This window comes from Tenrec ecaudatus, chromosome 1 (assembly GCF_050624435.1).
Source record: "Tenrec ecaudatus isolate mTenEca1 chromosome 1, mTenEca1.hap1, whole genome shotgun sequence".
Classification (NCBI taxonomy): Eukaryota; Metazoa; Chordata; class Mammalia; order Afrosoricida; family Tenrecidae; genus Tenrec; species Tenrec ecaudatus.
In genome coordinates, this window is record NC_134530.1 from 147654868 (window position 1) to 147679387 (window position 24520).

Below are 24520 nucleotides of genomic sequence, written 5' to 3' on the forward strand. Positions count from 1 at the left end.
GGGCTGCAAATGGCTTGGCCTTCCCTTTGACCTAATGGCTGGCTTTTGAGCCACACCCAGCAGTGCTTCAAGAGAGAGTCGGGGAACATTGCAGCCACAAAAGTCTCCTGGGGCAGGTGTACTCTAACATTGTTCCAGGGTCCCTCAGTTGACTTGATGGCAACAGGCGTGTGTGCATGTGTGCGCATGCACGGGCCCATGCACTGCTCTCGTGCAAGAGGAGCGTCAAAACATGAACAGCCTTCCATGAAATGCTTAGGAGTGGAGTGTGGATTTTGTTTTAAGTGCACTACGAGGCTTTGAAGTGTTTTCTCTGGGAAACAAGCCACTCGGACTCGCTGTGGAAAGGTCACCATGGCTCCTGGGTTCCTAGTGTACTTCCAGGAGGCCTGGAGACAGAGAAAGGAGCTGGGAGGCTAATACTGTACAGAAGTAAGGTGGTGACTAAGGTGGGAAGGGAAATATGAAATATCGGTAAAAGGAACGTGGGGGGGGGCGCAAGGGGAGGGGGTGGATGTTGACTCTCAGGGTGAGGCATGTTGAACTGAAGGGCCTTTGTGGTGACTAGAGGTTCAGGAGGCAACTGGGCTATGTGTGTCTAATGCTGAGGAGAGGCCAGGCTGAGTAGTAGGTGGCGGGACATCAGCAGATGGCTGAGAAGGCCTGAGGGGAGAGTGGGGTGGGAGAGGCAGAGCCCAGGGACTACATTTTCAGGCCTGCTCTGGCTTTTGTTCCAAACCACTCCCCAGAGCCTTTCCCTACTCGAGGATATTTAGGCAGAATACACACACACACACACACAAAACTTTAACCATCTCATTTATTTGTCAATAGCTGTAATTTTGGATCCAACCAACCCACTTCTTCAGTGAAGTGGTCACTAAAGAAGGGCCAGGGAGATGGCTTCCTTCCAAATGGGGAATGGAAGGGGGTGAGCAAGGATAGGCTTGGAGGAGGGGGCACGTGAGTGGGGGTGAGTCCCTCAGGAGTAACTGCCTGGCCCTCCCAGGGGGATGACGAAGACCGAGATGTCATCCCCGGAACCCAGCTTGTTGTTGGGGAGACGCCAGCCACGGTCCCGGGGGGTACCCCGGGCCCCCAGGACCAGAGCTTGGGCCACAGCTGTGTACCTGCCAGAAGCACATGTGTACATTCATGTACTAACATGTACTTGGGCAGTTACATGGGCAGACAGCTACATGGGCCCACAGGTAGGTGCCCAAGAATTGCCCACCTTTCTTCCCGAAGCCCCTATGTCACGGAGTCCCTACCTGCTAGAATCATTGGGCTCATAGGTAGACAGCACTCTGTCCACAGTGGCAGCTACTTCGTGGTCACTGGTGACATCCCACAGGCCATCTGTTCCCAGCACCAGTACATCATCCGGGCAGTGCTCATACTGTGTTAGGTCATACACTTGCACCTGGAAGGGGACGGGGTTTGCAGGACAGAGAGTTTGGGGAGACAAAGCCTGGTCAAAAGCCCGCCTCAGAGTCCCAGAAGGAAGGGAGGCGTGGGTAGGGGCTCACACAGCTCACCTCAGGGAAGCAGGAAAGAAAGGGCTTGATGGGCAGGGTGGAACTGCAGACCTTGAGGTTGTGGTCTCCTAAGCCCCGTGTCACCCCAATGGTGGCCATCACCCGTGCCTGGAGGTAATGGGGAGGAGGTGCTGCTATAGCCTGGGGGCTCTGGAAGTGTGGACCCCTCCATCCCTTCCTTCAGGTAGAACCTCCACCTCCCTAGACAAGTTGTGAAGGGTCCTCCTGCCCTCTCCCACTTCTGCCCTGGGAGTTTACCTTTTTGCCCTCCCCACAGACCAGAGGAAACCTGAGGTCCTCCACCTCGATCTTTTTGTAGGCCCTGGGGAGAGGGAGGTAGAGCAGGCATCACCCAAAGCATCAAAGGCCCTCTCCCCAAGGAGCCAAACCCACTCACCGGAAAACCCCCTCGGAAGGGCTGCATTCCCCCCACCCCCAGCTTGGCCCAGCCTTCAGCTGCCAGCCTGCTGTTGGTGAGGGACTGGTTGGGTTGCCATAGGAACAGGCCCCAGCTCGGAGAGAAGTGTTACCAGCCGGTCATGTTCTGGTCCCGGTATAGCATCCTCTGCCCTAGCTCCTTGGGCTGAACTCTGCGGGGGAACTCAAGGTGAGTAAATTCACTGCCCAGCAGCTCTGGTTTCAGGAAGCCCTGGGTTTGGTAGGAGACAGGTCGAGCAGAGGGACAAAGGACATTAGGCTCATAGAACACCCTACTCTACAGAAATAAATAAATAAAAAGTCCAAACTCACTGCCATTGAATCAATTCTGACTCACAGCAACCTGATAGGCCAGCGTAGAACCGCCCCAGTGAGTATCGGAGATTGTAACTCTTTATAGAACCGCCCCAGTGAGTATCCAAACCGAGACTGTAACTCTTTATGGGAGTAGAAAGCCTTGTCTTTCTCCCACAGAGCAGCTGGTGGTTTCGAACTGCTGGTTAGCAGTCCAACATGCAAGCACTATGCCAGGAGGGCTCCTGCCCTACTCGATGGATGATGGCCACAGGAAACCCTCAGCGTTTACTATGTTGCCAGACACTTTTAATATGAACACCTAGTAACGCTTTTCATCCTCCCAGCAATCCTTACAGCAGGGACTATTGCTGCCCAGACACATTAAGGGGATTTTTGGAGGCTCACACAACCACCAAGGAACTTGAACCCAGGGTCCATCCCAGGAAGTTGGGCTCCACAGTCAGGCTACCCTCTCAGGAGTCTTGGCTAATTCCTTTCCCCACTGCTGGCTCTACTTCCTTCTTCAGCTGGGGCCACAGAGGGACATTGGACTACCTGAGGCTCCTACCTGGTGCATCAACTCCCAGCTCAGCCCTGCAGTCCAGTCTGCGGGGCAGGCTCCCTAACAAACCAGAGGAGCAGGCTGAGAACATGGCGGGTGTGTAAGTTCTTGGCACAGACATAGATAGGCTTTCGAGAGCCACAAGGCCCAATGCAAAAATGGGGCTAGCGAGTTCAGTTCCTACTTACAAGCAGCTGAAGCCGTTGACGCTCAGTCTCCGGGGTAAACTCCCGGGACATTGGAATGATTTCGCCATTCCGGACAATGATGGCCCTGTCACATAAAGAAAAGCCCCATGTGATGTTCTCTCTGCCACCACAGGAAGGGGTTTTGGCCCTGGTTCTGCCCAGTCTCCTCCTAGGGAATTCCTGCAAGACCAGACCTTCCCCAGGATGACCCTTACGGTTCCCTCACCCAGATCCTCATCTCTCCTCTCTGTAGGGTGTTTCCTTCTGTCTATGATCTCCATTAATGCCCTCTCATCTTGGAGATTTTTATCCTCATGCCTCTCTCTTGTATTCCCCCGCCACCCTGTGTCTCCTGTCTCTTCGATTCCCTCTAGTGGCTTGCAAGAGTGGTCATCCGCTCATACCTGCTGTCGCCTGCATTGGCCACGTACAGTTTCCCGAGCAGGTAGAGCACAACCAGTGCACAGCAGCCCCCGTCCACCTGATGGCCACGCCGCTCCCGGGCCATCTGTTCATCCTGCCGCAGGAGAAAGGGTCAATAGGGGCAGATGAAGGAGAGGGCCCAGGGACAGGACAGCCATCCCCTGAATCTGCAGAAACACATGGCTACACTGGAGGAGATGAGGGACGATGGGGCGATAACTTCCCTTTGCCCTCCCTCCCTGCTGAGCCAAACTCTGCTGAGACTCTCAAAGGCTCTGTGGGCTTCCCCCCCCTTCCCCAGGCTCACTCCCAGGGCCCACCCAGGTGACGCCCACATGCTGTTGGCCAGTGTCTGCCTTCCTTCCTGACCTGGAACTGGGATAGCCACTCACCATTAGCTGAAAAGCATTCTCAATGGCCCCCACAACCAGGCTTTCATGGGTTACTTCCTTTTGAGAAGACCAGCAGGACTGAGGGCCAACCAGGTGGGAAGGGTTATAGGCCCCGGGCGAGGACGACAGGCAGAGCGGGGGTGGACAGGGGTCCTGAAGTATCTCCACCAGGTCCTTGAGCTGCTCCCGGATGTGGCGATGCAGGAGCCTAGAGGCCATGTCTGCAGCTCCACCCCCTGCATGTCCATCAAATAGGCCCCAATAGTAGAAGCAGAGTCCCTGGGGAGGACACGTGGGAGGTAAGTGGACATGTGTGTGCGTGCATGGGAGAGGGAGAGAGCGATATATCAGGGAGACGGGCAAGCTCCAAGGCATCCATAGAAGGTCAGAGAGGAGACCAGAGAGCTTGGTATTGAAGACAAATACACTGTTTAGTTTACCAAGGAGAAAGGGAACATCAGAAAAGGCAGAGTCGGATAATAAAGGACTTGGAAAGAAAATTGGAGTGGGTAATGAATCAACCCACTATGTACATGTGAACATGTACAGCCGGTGAAGAAGGAGACATTAATCCTGCCATGGTAGAACCGAGCTGACTAAGGCCAGGTTATAACCCTGAAGTGAGTTAGGAGGCTCCAGACTCAGACTTGAAAGGCATGCCCGGCCCCCTGGAGAAGAGGTGACTTTCTGGTGGGTAGGGCAGGTAGAGGCTTACCTGGCCCCGGCTGGCCTCTTTAGGTGTCCCAGTGGCACTCCTCCGGCCCTCCACATACACCACCTCACAGCAAGCCTGGTCCTCATTGTGCCGGCTCTTGCCAGCGTTGATGACCCTGCCAGGCCAGAGTGACCACGTAAGGCTGGACAGGAGACCGTGTCCTGGAATAACCCCCACCTTAGACACATACATTCTCTCTGGCCAAGCTGAGAAAGGTCACAGCTACCTGGGATCTAGGCCAGAGGGAAAAGCAGGGAGGGACGGCAAGGCTAAGGAACATTGTCTAAGTTGCAGGCCCCACCATTTTATTTTAAGGGCGATACCAACACCCTGTGTCTGCCTTGGCAGAGGGGGTTGTCCTGGGTCGGGGTGGGGGGCATGAGGCAGAAACTGGAGTGAGGGGAGCTTCCTGCTTGCCAAGCCCTCCACCCCAAACCAACTCATTCAGTGCCTTGTCCCAGAGTCCTACCGTTGGGGGGCATACCCACCTTTACCCTTAAATCATCCAGGGAAAGTTTCTGTAGCTTTAGCAAGGAGGAAGTGCTCCAGCCCAGATCCAGAAGAGGAATTGAAATGGGGTACAGGGTAGCTCTGAGTCAGAATCAACTCCAAGGGGTAGGTTTGGCATTTTTGTTTTAGGGCTGGAAACCCACCGGGGGACTATGCCCCATAACCAACTCTTCCCACACAGGAAGTCAACGAACAGAGGTGGTGGGTCCGTGGCCCACCGCCTTCTCCCTTGGCTCAGCCTTCCCGGCAGACACATTAATAATGCATACGGCCTGGGAGCGCTGTCCACCAGGGCCTGGCGTGGGGGTGGGCTTGCCCTTCCTTACCAGGCCAGAAAGCAAGGGTGGGGATGGGGCGGGGGCGTCCTAGGGGTCCTTTCTGCTGTCCCGGCAGCCCCCTCCCCCGCCCCTAGGGAAGACGGTGCCTGCTCTGTGTCTCAGGCTATTTCTGGGTGTGGAGGGGGAGGGGAGTGGTAAGGGGGGCAGGGAACTGGGGCGCTGGAGCTGGGAAGCCGAGGTGCTAGCCTTCCCAGGTGCCAACTCTCTTATTAGAAGGAAGGCCGCCCTTACTTGAAACCCCCTCCTCCCTTAACTACTAAACTGCTTAAACTGCGGGGCCAAGACTGGGAACTGGCTAACTCTTCTTTGGGTGGACCCTCTGTATGGGGAGGGAGAAGGAGTTCAGAGGCGGTGTGAGTGAGGTAGCCAGTGAGCTGGGAGGCGATTCAGGCTGCACCCCAATCGAGAGGGCTGGAGGTGGGGCTAGGGCCGCGAAACCCCTCGGGTGGTAAAGGTCCTGGGAAAGGCAGCTCCAGGCCCCAAGGGCAGGGCGGAGAGGTAGCAGCGAGAGGATGTCGAACTGGGGAGGTGGGATGAGGGTCCGACCCAGGTTTGGTGCCCCCCGGGGCGCTCACTCGGCGTAGCCCGTGCTCCAGGGCAGGCGGCGGCCGGTGTCTGGGGGGCTCTGAACAGCCCGGCCCGCTTGGTCCTCGGCGCGTCGCAGCCCCCCAGGGCTCAGCTGCAGAAAGGTCGGTCTGGAGGAGCTCGCTCGAGTGTCTACGGTCTTCGCAGGCGCCCCGCTCCCGGTCCCGGTCCCGCTCCCAGCTCTGGCCGGCAGGCTCTTGGGAGTTTCTGGGAGGGCAGCCGGCGGCGCTGAGGTCGTGTTTGGCAGGTCCGGGGACTTGGGGTTCGGAGGCGGGACACCCCCGGAGCTCACCAGGTGCGCCACGGCCGAGCGTACCCGGTTTAGCATGCTGCCTCCGTGCCCCGCCCTCGGCCGCGGCCCCGCCCCCCGAAGGGCCCGCCCCGCTGGGCTCGGGGTGGGCGGTGCTCTTTCCTGCCGGCCCTCCCAGGCCATTGGCCGCTGGCGGGCTGGGCAGTTCCTGCAAAACTTCCTCCGCCTCTGGGCCACCCCGGGAACCGCCCGACTGGCTCCAGGCCGCTACTCCGCCCCATTCAGGCTTCGCTCCGCCTCAATCTTTGGGGGCGTGGGGCGGGCGGGTGTCTGTTGTTTTAGAAAGGGGTTCGGAGAGAAGGAAACATTTCTGCCGGGCTTTAGACAATACACCACGTAGGTAGAACTTCCCCATTATGACGAGGTAGGAAAGGCTACACGCCCTCCCTCGCTTCTGAGCAGCCAGCCAGTTGGAAGGCGATGGAGCTGGTGACCTAAGAGCGAAACCAGCTGCTTTGGGGAGACGTTAACGACTTCTGGGTGTGAAGCACCTGATGTGACAACACCTCGGGCTGGAGCTGCTGGAGTGAGAGCGAGGACGAGCTGCTGCGGATGCGGGTGGGGGTGGGGGTGGGGGTAGGGCAATGAAGGGTGGAGCCGGCCACTGAACTAGGAGCCCCCAAACTAAACCCCATGTCATCAAGCCCATCCAACTGATAGCGACCCTAAAAGCCAGAGAATCTAACTCCCTAGGTTTCTAGGGCTGTAAATATGGGAGCAGCCAGCTGGTGGATTTGAACCGCTGGCCTTGGAGGTGAGCAACATGACGTTTAGTCCAATGTCCCACCAGGGCTCCAGAGAACTGGGGAATCAATTCCGCGGCCCCTGCCACCCCTGTTTCTGGTGAAGACCACCTGGAGTTCTGGAAGAGCGGTTGTTAACTCTACCCACTTCCTTTGTCAGGATCGATTTCAACCCACGTGGAGACCTCATCTGTTCAGAAACTGGTTAGCATTCCAAAATGGCCGAACTACAGCCAGGCTGGCATTCCCTGTGTCCTTGGGTCCACTTGGAAGACACCTGACCCCCACAAGGGAGTCTGGGTGCTACAGCACAGACAGAGGCCACTCGAATGCTTCTTGCTCTGCAACCCTCAGCCGCCGCCCCCCCCACTCCCCAAATACAATCAGGTGCCCAATGATGTCTACCTAACAAGGAGTTTAGAGTAAGCTAGTCTGGGAAAGTCACAGGAGGCAGTTCTAACCTGTTTTATAGTAACGAGTGAGAAGCAAGCAAGCGAGCCAGTGTCATGGTGTCAATGGTTTCAGTAGTTGTAACCAGTATAAAAAGAGCCCCCCAACAACCATCCCTAGAGTTGTCCAGGGGGCTGCTGCTGGAAGAAGCAATAGTGTTCATGCCAGACCCAAGTCCCCAATGCAAATAACTGCAGTCTCTCAGACTGGTCTCGGTCAGAATTTTGGTTTCTCGGCATCTGTGTATAGGGAGTTTCTCCCTTGATTGGGCTTGTGCCCAAGCATCTCCTAACCACAGCAGGACTCGCTAGTAAGGATAATAATAGCAAGCAGGCCTTGCCTCATTCTGTTGTGCATAGATTTGCTCTAGTAAAAACTGACTTGCAGGCAGCTAACAATGACACTGAAGCTATAACTGGACACTAGGCCCTCTATGGGTAACTTCCGGTTCATTACGTCATTTAAGCTGTCCCCCAGCCCTTCAAGGCGGGCTTTATGATGTGCCTTTTAGAAATGAAACGGGAGGGAATGCTCCTCTCATTTTGGTGACTTGCCAATGAGAGCTTCAGATCCATGTCAGCTCCTGAGTTCCAACCAGATTCATTTGAATAACCAAGTCTGTTTCTCAAGTCCAAGGGGGAGGAGTTAAGAGAAAGAATGGGTGGCTGAGAGATGTGAGGCTTCCTGTCATCCCACCCACCTCCTCTTAAGACAGGAACTGAGAGCAGCCCAGGGATGCCGAAAAGTTCTGTGGTTGCCGCAAGGGGGAGACAGAGGCCAAAGCACAGTGCCTACCTAAGAGGTAAACTACAACTGGGCCCACCACCCCTGGGGCTACCTGTTCTTTCTGCCTTTTTTCTTACAAAGAGGAACCCTGGTGGTGTAGTGGTTATGTGTGGTCAGCAGTTTAAAGCCACCAGCAGCTCTGTGGGAGAAAGACTGGGTTTTCTACTCCTGAAAACAGTTATAGTCTTGAAAACACACAATAGGTTGGGTCCATGGCAGTGAGCTTGATTTTTGGTTTGCTCTTGTGAAGAGAAGGGGTTAGTGGTACTGACACAATTCTGGAAGAACGCTGTCTCCAAACTCCATATCCAGAAACTGATCTTTGGGTCTCTGAGACACCCACTGTTCCACACACCATCCCAAATGGGGTTTCAGCTCCTCCTCGTGGCCCAGTCAGAGCCCACGGGCACCTGACGGGATGATGGGGACCTATCGTCTAGGCTCTGTCACAAGATCCCTCATCACACCCACCCCTTCCCTGTGTTAAATTATGCCTCCTCTCTCTACCCTCCATCCCCCAAAAGAGTGGCAGCTTCCTGTCCTGGAAGCTTCCAAATAATCTCAAAATAGTCATTCACGTTTGTAGACTTGTGCTTGTACTTTAAAGCCAGAGAATGAAAAATCGCATGAGAAAAGTCGACTCAGATTCACAGAGATTGGAGAGGCAAGTGAGGGACAGAACATGCTGCTGATATAGGTTTGTCCCTCCAGTTAGAGAAATACTGGAAACAGCTCTTAAATAAACAGTAGCCTCAAGCAAATGAGGGGGGTGGGTGCAGGGAGAGGAATAACATAATGGTTCTTTTTATTATTCAATGTGTCTGGGAGAGTTTGCTTATCACTTGTTGGTGTCATCCAGACAGACTCTTATTCCTCGCTCTTCCACTGTGGTGTGGCTGCAAGTAGCAAAAGCGGCCAGGAACCAGACACCCCCAGCTGCAGCACCAGATGGTCAGCAGAAATGCTGCTAACTTCCCAGGGCCCCAGATCAGCCCTCTGGTCATATCCCTGTGCAAAGAGCTTGGCTCCCTTCCAGTGGACCTCTCTCACCTCTGAGCCCCTGCTCAGTCCTCTGAGTGCCCCAGAACCACAGAGAAGTTCACCACCACCTCTGCTCAGCCCCAGGCAGCAGAGATGGGAGTGGGGTTGTGAGATGAAAGTGGGTGGGGAGTGGAATGAGGAAGCAGGCTTGGGAGCCAATCAGAGCTTTTCTCTGCCAAGAATGGCCTCTGCTCAGAACCCAGACCTGCGCAAAGGAGGGATGCTTGAGGGCTCAGCCAGGGAGGGTGGGGTGAGCGTTCTCAGAACCAGCGGCCACAAGGATGTATCTATCCCAGAGGCCACTTGTCCCCTGCCTTTCTCTCCTGGTTACTCAGTGAAGAGGCCCGTCTGTCACTGCTGTTAAACACACCCACAGATCATCACCTACAATTGGTCCTGTACTTTCCCTTCTGAAATTTTACCCTGTAGGAAAGTGGAAACATGACGGCTATTTTTCTGATGAAGAAACTGAACCTGCTTGGATTCACACCCCCAAAGCACAGGGATCCTTCACAGATGGCTGCAGCCTCCCTACTCGCTCCCCACTACGTCTCACTCCTAGTCCACCCAGCCTGCCGTGGGGCGGGGGGGGGGGTTGGGAGAGGGGGGCACCACTCCTGAGGTGGAGATAGATCATTTACTATTGATTTTTAATAGCTTAACAATAAAGGCTTGGGGAATACCAACCTACCTTGTCCAATAGACGTCTTAGATCTATTTCATTTTAATGAATCTAGATTTCTTTCAGCTTCAATAACATCACGCTGGTGACAAGAGAAGTGGACGGGGCAGTCGGAGAATCGTCAAAGCCCAAGAGCCTTGAGTCTCTTCCTGGCAACACCTGCCCCTTTTCTTGAGCCACGGGACTAGGGACCAACCACCTTAGGGCTTGGAGGGAGCCGCCTGCACGTCCCTCTGAGCTACTCCAGTCTAGACAAGATGAGGTGTCCACGCGGTCGGCATCTGCGGGCACCGGGCGTCCTTCGTCTCCTCCGTTTGCCCGCAGCCGCCAGGGGCCGCTGCACCTGGCTGTGCCCGCCGACCCGCGAGCGTTCTGCGCGGTGCCCGCGCTGTCCCCGAGGAGGTGGCGACGCCGCGCGGGGCTCTGGACGCGAGGGCGCCCCAGCTAGGAGCGGCAGCGGCGCGCTCCCCGGCTTGGCACGGAGAGCCTCGGAGGAACCGGCTGAGCTCGGCAGAGCCGGCGGGGCCGGGCTGGAGCCTCTCCCTGCCCAGAGCGGAGTCCCCCTTGCGGGGACCCCAACAAGAGCCGAGCTGCGCAGTCCCGGGAACGCAGCAACTTGGTAAGGGGACCGGGAAGCGCGGGGGGTGGGGACGGCGGCTGGGGAGCGCGCCTTTTGAAGTCTTTCTCCTGGGCTCAGAGCAAGGGGAGACGCAGCCTCGCAGTGGAATCAGTGGGCACCCTTGTGGGACAGGTTGGTCCCAGGTGGGAGCGAGGGCATCGGGATTGGAGGGCGGAATGGTCACCGGTCCGGGAATGGTGGTGGCGGGGAGGAGGAAGGGAGGGAGGGACTTGAAGTGAAGGTTCTCATCCGTCACATCCTCAACTTCATACCGGTGTGCAGACCTCTCATCCGCTGCGCTGGCAGGAAAGGCTGGGGCACTGAGGCCGGAGGGGGAGACACCGAGGGCAGCCAGCCCAAGAACAGATCCCAGAAGCTTCTTTCCCTAGCTCTCAGAGGAAAGAAATAGAATCTGGGGAAATCGGTCCAAATGGCCCCACTCTTCCCTGAGTTATTTTGGGTCTCTGGGCTCACTGAAGACATGGGAGACTTGAACTGGGCTAATAGAGAGAAATGGCATGGGAATGATCTCAGAGAAGACAAAGCTGCCTTTGTAAGGATGAAAAGCAGGTTCATGGTGGGGGTGAGGGGAAGAGATAGCCCCTCCCAAAGATAGGAACCTCTCTGCCCTTTGGGCAGCAGCCTGGTCCTGAACAGGATGACCACCTCTCCCCTTCCGCCTCCATAGCCTGGTCCAGCTCTGTGTTGGGAGCCAGGAGGCAGCCCTCCTCTCCCCTTCCGCCTCCATAACCTGGTCCAGCTCTGTCCTGGGAGCCAGGAGGCAGCCCACCTCTCCCCTTCCGCCTCCATAACCTGGTCCAGCTCTGTCCTGGGAGCCAGGAGGCAGCCCACCTCTCCCCTTCCGCCTCCATAACCTGGTCCAGCTCTGTCCTGGAAGCCAGGAGGCAGCCCTCTGTATTTCCAGCTCCACCCTCCTACCTGTTCCAGTTTCTTCTCCCTTTGGAGGTTGAAGGAGGAGGCGTCTTTAGGGAGAAATAGAGATGTTGTTGGGGCCTGTAGCCTCGGGGCCCCTCTCCTTCCTCTGAGCGCCTCCCTCCCTCACACCTTCTAGAGTGAAAATGAGGGTGTGTGTGGCACAGTTGAGCTAGCTCCCTGGGAATCCAGAAGGCAAGTATGAAGGGCTAGAAGTAGAGGTGAGAAGGATCCAGGGATACCGCAAGAATCCTTCCCAGGTGGGCCCTGATTTACCAGAGAGCCCTTCTCTGGTGCTCAGCTCCCTTCCAGAGAGCAGAGAAATGCCAGTGGTGCTGATTCTGAGACAGGCCCAGCCTCACTCAGGTACAACTTTACTCCCGGGACAGGGACACTCCCTCTGGCCACTCTTCTCAGGTCACCACCCAGGGATACCTGGGGATTCCCAGGGCACCGTGAGGAACAGCTTCTTCGGTGTCTATCCACTGCCCTCCTTCTCCCTTGACAGAGCCAGAGGGCCATCCCCCAATAGCCCTTTCACTGGATCAGGGACAGTGAGTCTGACTGAGACCAGTGGGCGGACAAACAGAAGCCAAAGCTTTCCACAAGAGGTGAGTGGGGGGACAATTGAAGCTGGGGGTTGGGGAACTAGAGATTCGTATCCAAGGGAGCAGCTGAAGACTGGCAGTTGGCAGCTTTGGACATGTCATTTGACTTCTGTTAGCCTCCTTCTGTTTCTTCTTTTAAAAATCACACTTAAGTTGAAAAGCACATACATTGCCATGGTTCCATATTCAAAGGGAAAAAAAAGAAAGAAAAAGGACTAGGGATAAAAATGAGTTTACCTTTGACTTCTACCTCCCAATCACACCATTCCCCTTCTTGGAGGTAACCACGCTACTAGTTCGTTGTAGTAGTAGTACATCTTTCCAGAACCAGTGTGCTCGTCTCCAAGCAGTATGTATAAGCCCTCCCCCATGATACAGATGTTAGCATTTCACACACGCCGTCCTACTCCATTTTTTCCGGGTAATAGTGGTTTCTTGCTGGAGACTGCTGTGGGCATGCCCACATAAGGTGCCCCCCCTCCGTCCCCAGTTATGTGTACAGCTGATGGGACCACTTTCCTCTACATGCCCCATAGTGTAGTCAGCCAGCCCCTCACTGTTGGTCTCTTAGAGTGCTCCGGTTAGGTTTTGAATCTGGAAAGTAGATCCCAGTTTTCTTTCCAGGGCTGTCCTGAAGGTTTCAAGATTCTGTGCGTGAAGTGCCTGGGCCAATAGTTGGGCATTATTATTATTCCTCCCATCCCACAGTCCCAGTGGGACCACAGCTAGAGCATTCTTCAAGTTCTGTCTTCATTTTCACCTCCTCCAGGAAGCCTTCCTTGACTTCCCCCGCAGGGACCACCTCTCCCTTCCAGCTGCCTTTCCTCCTCCCTGTAGCACTCATGACTTCTCCAGGGAGTTTGAGCCAGGCTGAAGGCTGCCCAAGGCTGTGCCATGCACCCTTCCTGCCTTCAGGGGTCCCAGAGCACAAGGCACAAAGGAGTGGGTGTGTGGGCTGGGGGCTGGGGGTGGGGAGGGCTCCTGTGGAAGTGGAGCAGGGTGTGTGCCCTTTCTATCCACAGGATGAGTGGCAGGGCTGCCCAAAACAGGGACTCCGCTGGCTGGATGCTGGCTCTTTGTCTGGCCTGGCTGTGGACCCACCTGGCGTCAGCTTCCTTGCAGCCATTGGCTCCCACAGGTTAGGGGGAGGCTCGGGCCCTGGGGAGGGGGTTCCAAGAATACCTGCAGAGCTAAACACTTCATTAACCCGCTTCCACAGCAGTCAGGCTCCCCCCCCCCCCCCCAGCCCCCAGGACCTGTGGAGTCCATACATTCTAGGGCTTTTGGCTCCTGTGTTCCTCATCCAGGGATCTCTCAGCTCTCCTGCCTGGGAGAGGCTACCTTTCCTTCAGGCCTGGCCGGAGTTCTGCAGGGAGGCGGGCCCTAGGTGGGTGGTGATGGTGGGGTTTATGTTTAGCCTCCTGTCCTAATTCTGGGGTTTTCCTTCCGGGATGGCTAAAGCTTGTGTAAGCGGATGATCCTCTCTTCGCACTGCAAGCCCCCCGGGGCCCTTGCCCTCACCCTGAGTAGGCCAGGGTGGGGGAGGTTGTTGTGAGCTATGTTTTCTGTGCCAAAGGCACCCCTCAGTGCTGAGTGGGGCCTCCCTGAGGAGGAAGGGCAGAGACACTGTGAAGCTCCAGGAAGATTTCTTCCTCTACCTCCTCCCCTTAAAGATCCTTCCACCAAGCAGGCAGCGAAACTGGCCCTGTGGGTGGGCAGGGAGCAGGGCAGGGTGGGTGGGCACCCTTGCCCCAGCTTGTGTGGGGGCCCTCAGGCCCTGTGAAGCAGGGCACCTGCGAGGTGATCGCAGCTCACCGCTGCTGCAACCGGAACCGCATCGAGGAGCGCTCGCAGACGGTCAAATGCTCCTGCTCGGCCGGCCAGGTGGCGGGCACCACGCGGACCAAGTGGACGGTGAGTGAGAGAGCAGCGCCGGGAGGGGAGCCCTGATCCTGGAGATATAAGGTCTGCGAGGCCTCTCCATCTGTTGGAGATACAGTGTCATGCGGATCCCAGAGCTGTCAGGATCCTGCTCAGGGGCAGGGCGGGCAGATGTCTCCATCCTCACTTCACAGATAGATAGGGACGGCTCCGTGACCCGCGTGCCGTTCCACCTGCCCGTTTCTTCACTGGCATCTTCTCACACAGGCCCGCCCACTCTCACCTCAAGCCACAGTAACTCCTCCTGAGCCCTCTTCCCTGGCGGGGCCTTTCCCAAGCTGGCTGGCCCAGCCCTTCCTCTCATCCTCATGGCCACATCTTTACCAGTCCCTTCCCTGCCCAGGACCCACACAGAGCGCTCACACCTGCTGCACCCACCCCTTCCCCACAGCCGTGCACACTCTCACTTTCTTATACTGCTGTTATAATATACATGGGCCCATTCCTGCACTCGGATTTGGGGACCCCTTCAAATGGCTCCCAGACTTCACACACACACACACACACACACACACACACACACACACACACACACCCTAAGGGCATGTGGAAGATTGCACCGCTATACTGATGAAAACCCCCACATCCAACTCTGCCACCCAGTGGATGCTGACTTAGTGGCCCTGTGGGGCAGACTAGAACTGCCCCCGTGGGTTTCTGAGACTGTAACTCTTCATGGGAGTAGACAGCCTTGTCCCTCTCCCCCAGAAAGAGGTGTCCAACAGTGGTCTCCAATGGCTGACCTCGCCCTTAACCTCCCACCACATCCCCCACTATGCCACCAAGGTTCCTTCGAGACTGAGGACATGGGTGTTCTCTTCTAGGGTTGCTGCAGTGCCAACTTCCCTGCCTTGGAGGAGCTCTGGTGGCATAGTGATTATGGGGTGACCTGCAAGATCCGAAGTTGCAGCTGCCAGCAGCTCTGCGGTCGATTTCACTCAACAGTTCCAGTTTGGGAAATCCATAGGGGCAGTTCGACCTGGCCCTACAGGGTCACTGTGAGTCGGCATCGACCCATAGGCAGTGTGTTTTGTTGTCTGGTTTGGGTTTGCATCCCTGCCTTTAGCCCATACCATCTGTAGTGATATGTGAGAACTCTGGGATTAAAGTTGATATGATTGTGTCCTCAGGCCTCAGACGGACAGCTGCCTCTTCCTGCAGCCCCGGGGTCCAGGGAAAGTCAGGGTTCAGAGCCAGAGACATGTAGAAAAAACACACTTTGTCCCCAGCCTGCTCTTGACTGCACACTTGTCCTCCCTGAGAGCTTAGGGCTACCCTCCCTGCTCCTGCCCCCACAGCCTCCGTTGTCCTGCAGAAGTGGTGGTGCCAGATGGAGCCCTGCCTGCCAGGGGAGGAGTGTAAGGTGCTCCCGGACCTGTCGGGGTGGAGCTGCAGCAGTGGACACAAAGTGAAGACCACCAAGGTAGCTAAGAATGGACATGCCTTCCCACACCCCCACACACCCCGCCTTCCCCTCCACCGTCCCCTGGGGTGGGAAAGGAAGCACAGGAATGCTGAGGATATCGGATGTCCATGTTCATGACTCAAGGTGAGATCTGCAGACCATGAGGACACAGCCACTGACAGGGCTGCCGGGTCTGTCCCAGCGGACTTTGGAGTTAGGCACCCAGGGCTTGACACGTCGCACACCTTCATTCCCTCCTCGTTGCCTGCAGTGGATTTGCCTGCAGAAAATGTCAGGTCTATCCAAACAAAGCAGGGAATTGAAGGAATTATCCAGATAATTCAGGGAGAATCCCAACTTCTTCCTAGATGCCATTCTGCACGCCCACCCCTGCCAGGCCCCACTGTCACAAGTGCGTGCAGCTCTTAGATGCCTTCCTCTAGGTCAGAATGCTCTGCTATGATGGCTCCTGAGAGGACACGGTTTGCTGCCCACCCCACAGAACAAGGGGCAATTAAAATTGTATCAAACTTGTTAGCAGTCCCACATGTGTCACCATTAATCAGTCACACCATTGTCATCACCATGTATGCAGATGAGTGGCATTGCATGGCAAGGCAGAGCTTGTCCTCCTTGTCCTCTTGTTAAGCAACACACACACACACACACACACACACACACACACACACACACACACGGCAACCCAGTAAACAAATCAAGTTAAGAAGGAAACAGAGCCTTTCAGGTTCCAAAGAGAGCAGTCAGTTTCAGGGAGCAGACAAACCAAAGGAGAACCAGCTAGAACCAGTTTGGTTGGGGATAAAGTCGAACTTCCAATATCCAGACAGCAAGGTGGTGGGACAGCCATTCTGAAGTCGATTTAGCACTACAAGGGAGTGAGACCCATCATAGCCTTGGTGACATTTGTCACACATTTGTAGGCTTGAGGTTGCAGCCTGTAGAGGCTCATGCATCACTGTGCTTACAAATGTGAGCAGTTATTCTGAAACCAGGAGTCCCTGGTTGATGAACCCTATAGGCTTGGCTGCTAACCCCAAATTTGATGGCTCGAGTCCACCCAGAAGCACTTTGGAAAAAAGATCTGGATGGAGATCGGCTTCCCAAAACGCAGCCGTTAAACCTTTTATGGAGCACAGTTCTCTTCTGACGCACATGGGGTTGGAATGAACTCCACAGCAACTGGTTACGTTGAAGCCAGCCATGGTGAGGCTTTCCTGATTTGTGTTTGCCTGAGTCCCTGGGCCAGTTTGGACTGTTCAGAGGTCAGGGCTTGGTAACATTGACCCCTCCGTGACCTGTGTGATCCTGGGGAGACTCTGGCATGCTGGGATGGGATAAACCTTCCCTGTGCTAACCTTCTCTCATCACTTGCTCTGTAGGTCACTCGATAGCATTTGGGGGTCATGGCCTGGACAAGACAGGCTCATCTGAGCCCTGGACTCAAGAGTACTGTTCCTTATCCTTCAGCAAACACGAGGCCTCGTTGACCGGGCCACCTGCAGCAGTGCTCCTTCCAGGAAAAGTTCCATCCAGCTGCTCAGCAAGTATGGATGGATCTCTGGTCACATATGTTCCTAGCCATGTGCTGAACACTTCTGAAGATTTGTGCCAGCTCCTGACACATTGAAGGACGGATCTCCCCGTTGTTGCCAGACCAGATCTGTCTTATTTGGAGGGATGAATTGACGTGAGGAAGAAAGGCAAAGAAGAAGCCAAACAGCGGCTCAGTCAAGCTTCTGCAGCGGCGTCACTTGTTGGAGGCTGTCCATCGGGGGCTGGATAGACAGGGCCTCAAAATTACCCTTCTCCTAGAGCCTCAGGTTTTTGTTTACTTGTTTTAACAGATGAGGAATCTCAGCACCAGAGACATGGGGTGATCTCCCCAAGTCTTTTTTTTTTAACAATTTATTAGGGGCTCATACAACTCTTATCACAGTCCATACATATACATGCATCAATTGTATAAAGCACATCTGTACATTCTTTGCCCTAATCATTTTCTTTTTTTCCTCTCCTCTTTTCTTTTTTTACATTTATTAGGGACTCATACAACTCTTATCACAATCCATACATATACATACATCAATTGTATAAAGCACATCCATACATTCCCTGCCCCAATCATTCTCAAAGCATTTGCTCTCCACTTAAGCCCTTTGCATCAGGTCCTCTTTTTTTTTTCCCCTCCCTCCCCGCTCCCCGCCCCCTCATGTGCCCTTGGTAATTTATACATCGTTATTTTGTCATATCTTGCCCTATCCGGGGTCTCCCTTTCCCCCCTTCTCTGCTGTCCCTCTCCCAGGGAGGAGGTCACATGTGGATCCTTGTAATCAGTTCCCCCTTTCCAACCCACTCACCCTCCACTCTCTCAGCATCGCCCCTCACACCCTTGGTCCTGAAGGTATCATCCACCCTGGATTCCCTGTGCCTCCAGCCCTCATATGTACCAGTGTACAACCTCTGCCCTATCCAGCCCTGCAAGGTAGAATTCAGATCATGGTAGTTGGGGGGAGGAAGCATCCAGGATCTGGGGGAAAGCTGTGTTCTTCATCGGTACTACATCACACCCTAATTAACCCATCTCCTCTCCTAAACCCCTCTATGAGGGGATCTCCATTGGCCGACACTTGGGCCTTGGGTCTCCACTCTGCACTTCCCTCTTCATTCAATAGGGTCCCCAAGTCTTTACCGCAACTTCCACTCTGGCTGTTAAGAACCAAACCCGGGCCTTCCATGTTGTTGTCTCCGGTACAGGAAGAACACATCAAGTCCCAGCTGAACAGCGGCAATGTTTTTGTCTGTTTTGTTTTCCCTCAGGAAAGCTAGAACGTTCAGCAGTCTCTGTCCTCTCATCGGAAATGGTCTGAAATATCCTACCCCTCCTGTGCACTCTGCCTCAGCCCAGACAATTCCAAACAGTGGTGAGGCTTACCTGATTTGTGGGTGCCTGGGTCATGACCATCAGGGGCCACTCAATCCAGGGGCAGCTAGGGCAATCCTAGCTGTCAACCCCACGCCAGGGCTGGGCCATCTCTTCCAGGGTCCTTGGACAGTGGCAGTTGTGACACTGGCTCCAAAACAGTCCAGGTGGCTCCAAGGCGGAGGTCTTCCCCCTTCAAAAGTTCCTGCTGGGCAGTAGGGGTGGGAGATGGGCACTCTGCCGTTGAGGGCGGGTGGCATCACCAGACTGACGCTCCACGGTGGCGTGGAGAAAACGCTCAGGCTTCAGGGTCTCAGGGGCATGTGCTACCTGGTGAATGGCAGCCTCCATGATTGTTGGAATCACCAGGACTTCAGGGACAGGAGTGGGGCCCTTGAGAACAGGGGTGTTAGTAGAGTGACTCAGGAGATGCTGAATTCTGACCCACAGAGATGAAGTGGATAATGTGCTTGGGCTGGGGCTCTGCTCACCCTCCTTCCCCCACCTCCCATTCAGTAAAGCCAAGGCCAGTTGATATTACCTGCTCCTCACCTCCAGTTTATCTTGTTTTTGCTTTATTTTCTTCTGGTAATGGGGCGAACAGTGACGCTGTTTTCTCCCTAGACTGTAAGCCCAGACTGGCAGGCTGACTGCGGGCGGGTCTCTGCGGAGAGTGTGTTCAGGGAGCAGGGTGCGGGGAAGGGCTTGCTCAGCATTTTCTCACAGTCTCCGTCAGGGCTGGGGAGTGGATCAGGAGGTTGGCAAATGTCTGGGAAAGATCTAGAGAGTAAGTAGTCTAAGCACTGCCCACCACAGAGATGCAATCACGTCGTCTTTGTTTTGTTGTTGCTGGTTTGCTTTATTCCTTTTTTTTCTTTCCAGCCTTTTCGTTTTTGTCCCCCACATCTCCCCATACTTCCTCCACTCCCAGCTGCCCCGTAGCCTTCCAAACCTGCTTGTTTTGGTGTGAAAACCCCTTTTCTTGTATTTGTGTTTTTCTTTTATAATAGTGGTCTCATGAAGTATTTGCCTTTATGAGACTGGCGAACTTCACTGAGCATATCAAAAAATCAAAACCAAACTCGCTGCTATAGAGTCAATGCCGACTTATTGTGACCCTATGGTACAAGATACCACAGCCCTCTTAGTTTCTAAGACAGGAACTGTTTGTGGGCATAGAAAGTCCCATCGTTCTCTCAGGAAGTGGCCGATGGTTTAGAACTGCTGACTTTTCGGATTGCAGCCCAACTTGCAACCACTACACCAGCAAAGGGCTCCTTTGCTCAGCATAGTGTCTGCCAAATAGCTCCATGTTCTATGTTATTGGACATTGTTTTGGAGTGCTGCAAAATCTTCCATTGTACGCATCTTCCAGAGTTTATTTACCTGCTTTGTTTTATTTTTTTATTTCACACACAGACACACACTCTTCTCAGCTTCAGGGCTCTGCTCACAGTTCGCCAGCCTGGTGGACCTTTGAAGACAGACTCTTTCTGTAGCGTGGGGCGGGGCGGGTGTGTGTGTGTGTGTGTGTGTGTGTGGTTTCCCAGCTTCTTGACCTGCTCTTTGCACAGTAAGAACCGTGAGCAGGAGGGCTGGATGGAGTTTTGTTTCTCTTGTAGTGTTCCTTGAGAGATTGGTGAGTGAATTATTTAGGTTACAAATGGGAGTGAGTGCTCTTGCAGAGTCTGACAAGGAGGTGCTTCTCTCCTGGAGGCTGCTGTACTCCTTCCCAGCCTAGAGGTGGTGTTCAGGAAGGAGAGAGAGTGCCCCAGCCTCCTGCCCCTCTGCTACACCCCCAGGCCTCTGGGCTCTGAGCAGGAGAGTGAGCCTGAGAGAGTGGGCATGATGCCAGACAAACTCTTCCCCTTCCTGACCGATCAACCACTACCAGCCAATGATTAACCCAAACCACCAGCCACTGCCGGTCCCCGCCTGGGCACAAACCCAACTCATGAGCAACTCCATCCCCATCCAGAGAGAGGACCTAGTCTCTTTTAGCACGTGCTGGAATATGCGCGTGTTTTTTAAACCCTCAAACACTCCCATCTGCTTGCTCCTTAGGTGTTTTTATATTTATCTGGTGGGCTTTAAGGGGTGTCTTTGAGGTGTCCAGGAGAGTCTTACACGGGAGGGTCTGGTGGAGAAGACAAAGTGCCCCACCTTCCAACTATAGCTCCTTCTAGATGCTTATGTTCCAGTTTGTTTTTACATGAAATTACATAAAATAAGCCACAAAGTGGGCCAACATGTGTGCCCATTTTGTAACTAATTCGATGGAAATGAATTTTCCTTGTACGTAGGAATCCTAGAGTCATTTGTCTTACTCCGTCTCCCTTCAGTGGGGTGGGACTTCAGCTTCTCTGAAGTTAGCTGGTACCCTGCTCCCTTCAACTGTGAAGGCCTTGTAGGCTTCCAGTTACAGGAGATCATGTGGCTAATTCCTCCCAGAAGTTTCATTAGCGTCTGTGAATGACATTCTAATTAATGGCCCTGAGAGTTGCCTGGAGTTGAGACCTACAGCTTCCTGAAATCCTAAGCTCAGAGGTAGAAGGGATTGTAGAGATCAACTAGCCTGGTGCCTTCCTTTTTACAGAAAAGGAAAGGACGATTCAGAGAGGTTAGGTAACTTGGACGAAGCCATATAGCAAGGCGGTGGCATAGCCCGGCCAGTGCTCCAGCAGAGAGCCCTTCCCACTTGTGCATGTTGTTTCTTTATCCCAGTTTAGGTGAGGGGTCTGAAAAGGAGGCCAGACTTTCTACAACAAAGATTGTGAAAGAGACTCATCCTGAAATCCCCGCATCAGTGAGACCAGGAGGACGGAATCAAGAGGAACACAGGGAGGGCACCAGAAGGAGGGGTCAAGATGGCTCCTTTAGAAACACGCGCCACAGTACAACGAGAACAAGGTGATTGCTGCGTCCAAAACAAGTGACTGTTGTCCTTTCCGGAGGAGGCCAGGTGGCCCCCGGCCATCCCTCAGAAGCCCTGTGAGGCCACCTTGGTGACTTCTGGTGTGGGGGTCCTTGTGCAGGGGTCAGCTCACCCCCTGTTTTTGTAAATAAAGCATTGCTGGAACACAACTATGCTTCTTTGTGTATTGACCATGGCTACATTCATGCCAAAGCATCCAGTCACTCCGAGGGGAAAAGACCACAGGGGATCTGCTCCAGTCAGGGCGCCAGCCTTGAGAACCTCTGGGGCAGTTCTGCGCTGTCCACCGGGGTGAGCTGAGTCAGAATGGCCTCAAAGAACACACACCACCACTGCCATGCTACCACAGCGGAGCTTAGCTGCGACAGAGCCCGCGTGGACCGTAACGCCTACAATATTGATGATTTGATCCGCCACAGAAAATGCTTGCTGATCCCCGCCCTAATGCTTTCATTGAACTTTTCTCAATAAACCCTGGAAAATGATGACTCTACATTGAATTCCTAGGTTAGGGATGTTGTTTCCCCTCTTAATTGTTTCCATTGCCACTTCTTGTAAAATCTAATAATCAAAGGAATGAAAACATAAAGCCTGAGACAGAGGTCAAGAGAACAATGTGGAGCAAGTGGAAAACTTCCCTAAGTTGATGTCACGTCTCAGATCAGTTCAGCCCATACACTCCAGGTGCATGTGGTTTGCGCTTAAAATAATTCCACATGCGCCCACGTGTAAAGGCATACTTTTGCATATGTACATGCTGCTCGTGATTCTGTACATCCTTAGGTTTGAATATCTCCATTTTTACAAATGGGTGACATTCAAAATAAGTAAAAACTACCTTAACACTAAACCTGATGAATCAAGCCAGGCACTAGTCTCTATACCAGGGCATGGGGTGGGGCTGGTGTGCATAGAGCCTAACATGGAAATGCACGTTCCTGCCCTGCCTGCTATGGGCTCAGGGGAACTCCCATCTGAGGAGGGCTTATTCAGAGTGGGCAGCTCATCTGGTTTCTGATTTTTCTGTTCTTATGGGCTTGCAAATTGTCGCTGAGTGTGGTCTCGGTTATGGACTTGGATGGCTGTAAACTTGTTTCTGGAGTAGATGTATAGACCAGACAGAAAGCAACTGCCCATGAAGCCATTCAGAAAAGTGCAAACTTGCTCTTGGTTTCTTACACACAGACAGAATTCCAACTGTTGTCATAGCTGATTGACTTGCATGCTGGGCTAAAATGGCAATTATGTAAAATTGGTAAAATAATGGCAATACCCCATTATGTATACTCGTTAACCTGCGACGTGAGGACAGTGAGGAGGACGGGGAGCACTTGCTGGTGGAGATCCAGGACGTAGCCTTCAGTCTGGATGACAGGGCAATGCAGAGAAGGACCAGAATCCTCACACCTGGACTAGTAGGTAACATCACGGTGAATGGAGGAGAGACTTAAGCTGTCAAGGACTTTGTCTTGCTTGGATCCTCAATCAATGCTTATGAAAGCAGCTGTGAAGAGATCAAAAGGTGGGTTACACTGGGTAAATCTGTTGAAACAACACCTCTGTAGAGAGTTGAAAAGCAGGGATGGTACTCTGAGGACTAAGGTGAGCCTGACTCAGCCATGGTATTTTCTATTGCCTCATAGGCACATGAAAGTTGGACATTGATGAAGGAAGACCAAAGAAGAATTGGTGCATTGAACTGTGATGTTGGCAAAGAATATCGAAAGTACTGTGGGCTGCCAAAAGGACTAACAAATCTGTCTTGGAAGAAGTAAGTCCAACTTTGCTTGCTGATCGCGAGGAGGACTTGAAGCCCTTGCTGCAAAGAGTGTAGCCTTCCGTGTGGATTACAACTCAATGTAAAGAAAACCAACATCCTACGAAGTCTCATTTGTGACCCTGCTCTAGCTGAGGGGCATCTTCTCTATCTTCTGAAGCTTTGATTAGTGGCTTTTCTCTGATCCTCCAACTTCTGCATTCATTCCCTTATTGTCCCTAAAATTGTGCAAGGTATTATCCCGATAATTAACTCCTTATTTCATAACACTCTAATGTTTCTCTCTCTAAAATTTGACCCGTAATGTGATAGATACTGAAAGTGATTTCAGATGGATAAAAGCTAAGGGATAGGAATCCGGAATTTATCTGATTAGGTTTAAAGACATTAGCAACCCTGTTGTCAGTGGTCAAGACAGGTGACCAGAAGAAAGAGGCAGCTGCTCTGTGCACTTCTTTAAATTGTGAAAAGAGCATATTTCATTTGGGTGTGTGACTCTATATAATTTTTCAAATAACTAAGGGGGGGGAGCCTAGTTCTGAGTAGTACCCTAACAACAGACTCCTCAGCAGACACAGGTTGCTGTGTGCACTTTTTTTTGGTCCCTGGTGGATTGTAGGTACTGTCAGATTCAGTGCTGTCTTTTCAAGGGCCTGGAACTCCTAGCTGAGAAATCCTGGTGGCCTGGTGGGTTTTGTGTTGGACCACTAACCACAAAGTCACCCGCTGGACTCCATCAGCCTCTCTGAGGGGGAAAGAATGAGGCTTTATGCCCCTATAAAGACCTGCAGCCTCAGAAACCCAAAGGAGCAGTCCTATTCTGTCCTATAGGCTTGGTCAAAATTGACTCGATGACAGTGAGTTAAATCCTAACCGGAATCACTTCGTCTGAGCCTTGCTTCTACGAGAGCAAACATTTGCTACACACTTACTGGCGCTTTTGGTTAATGACATGTTAAGGGGTCACCATTCCAATTTTTGGGCTCAAACAGAAGAACGCTTTCGAGGATGATGCAGGACCGAGCAGTGTTCCCTTCTTTTGTTCACAGGGCCGCTATGAGCCAACACCGACTCAAGAGCACCTAACCACGACATTCCAATTTGAGCTAACTCAAAAGCTAAAAGGAGAAAGAGCCCTAGTGGTACAGTAGGTTATCCCAGCTAACTACAAAGTCAAAAGTTTCAGACCACCCCGGGAGACAGATGAGGCTTTCTACTCCTGTGAAGAGTTACAGTCTTGGAAATCCACATGGCCAGTTCTCCTCTAGGACAGGGAAGGGTCACTGCAAGTCAGAACTGAGTCCATGACAGTGAGTTTGGGTTTGGGGGGATACTGGTTGGAAAGGTTTGGAAATGGACTGGT

The 24520-nt window shown here is 53.4% G+C and overlaps 1 protein-coding gene and 1 long non-coding RNA gene across 2 annotated transcripts; one reads left to right on the forward strand and one right to left on the reverse strand.

The window, feature by feature from the left end:
* Positions 1-821: 821 nt before the first annotated feature.
* Positions 822-6330, reverse strand: PPM1J (protein phosphatase, Mg2+/Mn2+ dependent 1J). Its single transcript, XM_075540310.1, has 10 exons — positions 5977-6330; positions 4554-4668; positions 3839-4117; positions 3428-3540; positions 3024-3108; positions 2069-2187; positions 1797-1860; positions 1539-1646; positions 1272-1423; positions 822-1130 (listed from the first exon to the last, which is right to left on the reverse strand). The coding sequence occupies exons 1-10, from the start codon at positions 6312-6314 to the stop codon at positions 983-985; spliced, it is 1521 nt and encodes a 506-aa protein (XP_075396425.1). The 5' UTR covers positions 6315-6330; the 3' UTR covers positions 822-982.
* Positions 6331-10005: 3675 nt separating this feature from the next.
* Positions 10006-21529, forward strand: LOC142458455 (uncharacterized). The gene is made up of 6 exons (XR_012786419.1): positions 10006-10617; positions 12059-12161; positions 13181-13296; positions 13933-14072; positions 15398-15522; positions 16905-21529. It is a non-coding gene; the product is annotated as an uncharacterized LOC142458455 (long non-coding RNA).
* Positions 21530-24520: the final 2991 nt, after the last annotated feature.

What these genes read in the sequence shown, in the direction of transcription:
- PPM1J (XM_075540310.1), bottom strand. Translation starts at nt 6,314, where the DNA reads ATGCTAAACCGGGTACGCTCGGCCGTGGCGCACCTGGTGAGCTCCGGG. An exon ending in GTCAACGGCTTCAGCTGCTT is followed by an intron (nt 2,188 to 3,023) that starts GTAAGTAGGAAC and finishes TACCAAACCCAG; the next exon opens with GGCTTCCTGAAACCAGAGCT. An exon ending in GACCAGAACATGACCGGCTG is followed by an intron (nt 1,861 to 2,068) that starts GTAACACTTCTC and finishes CCCTCTCCCCAG; the next exon opens with GGCCTACAAAAAGATCGAGG.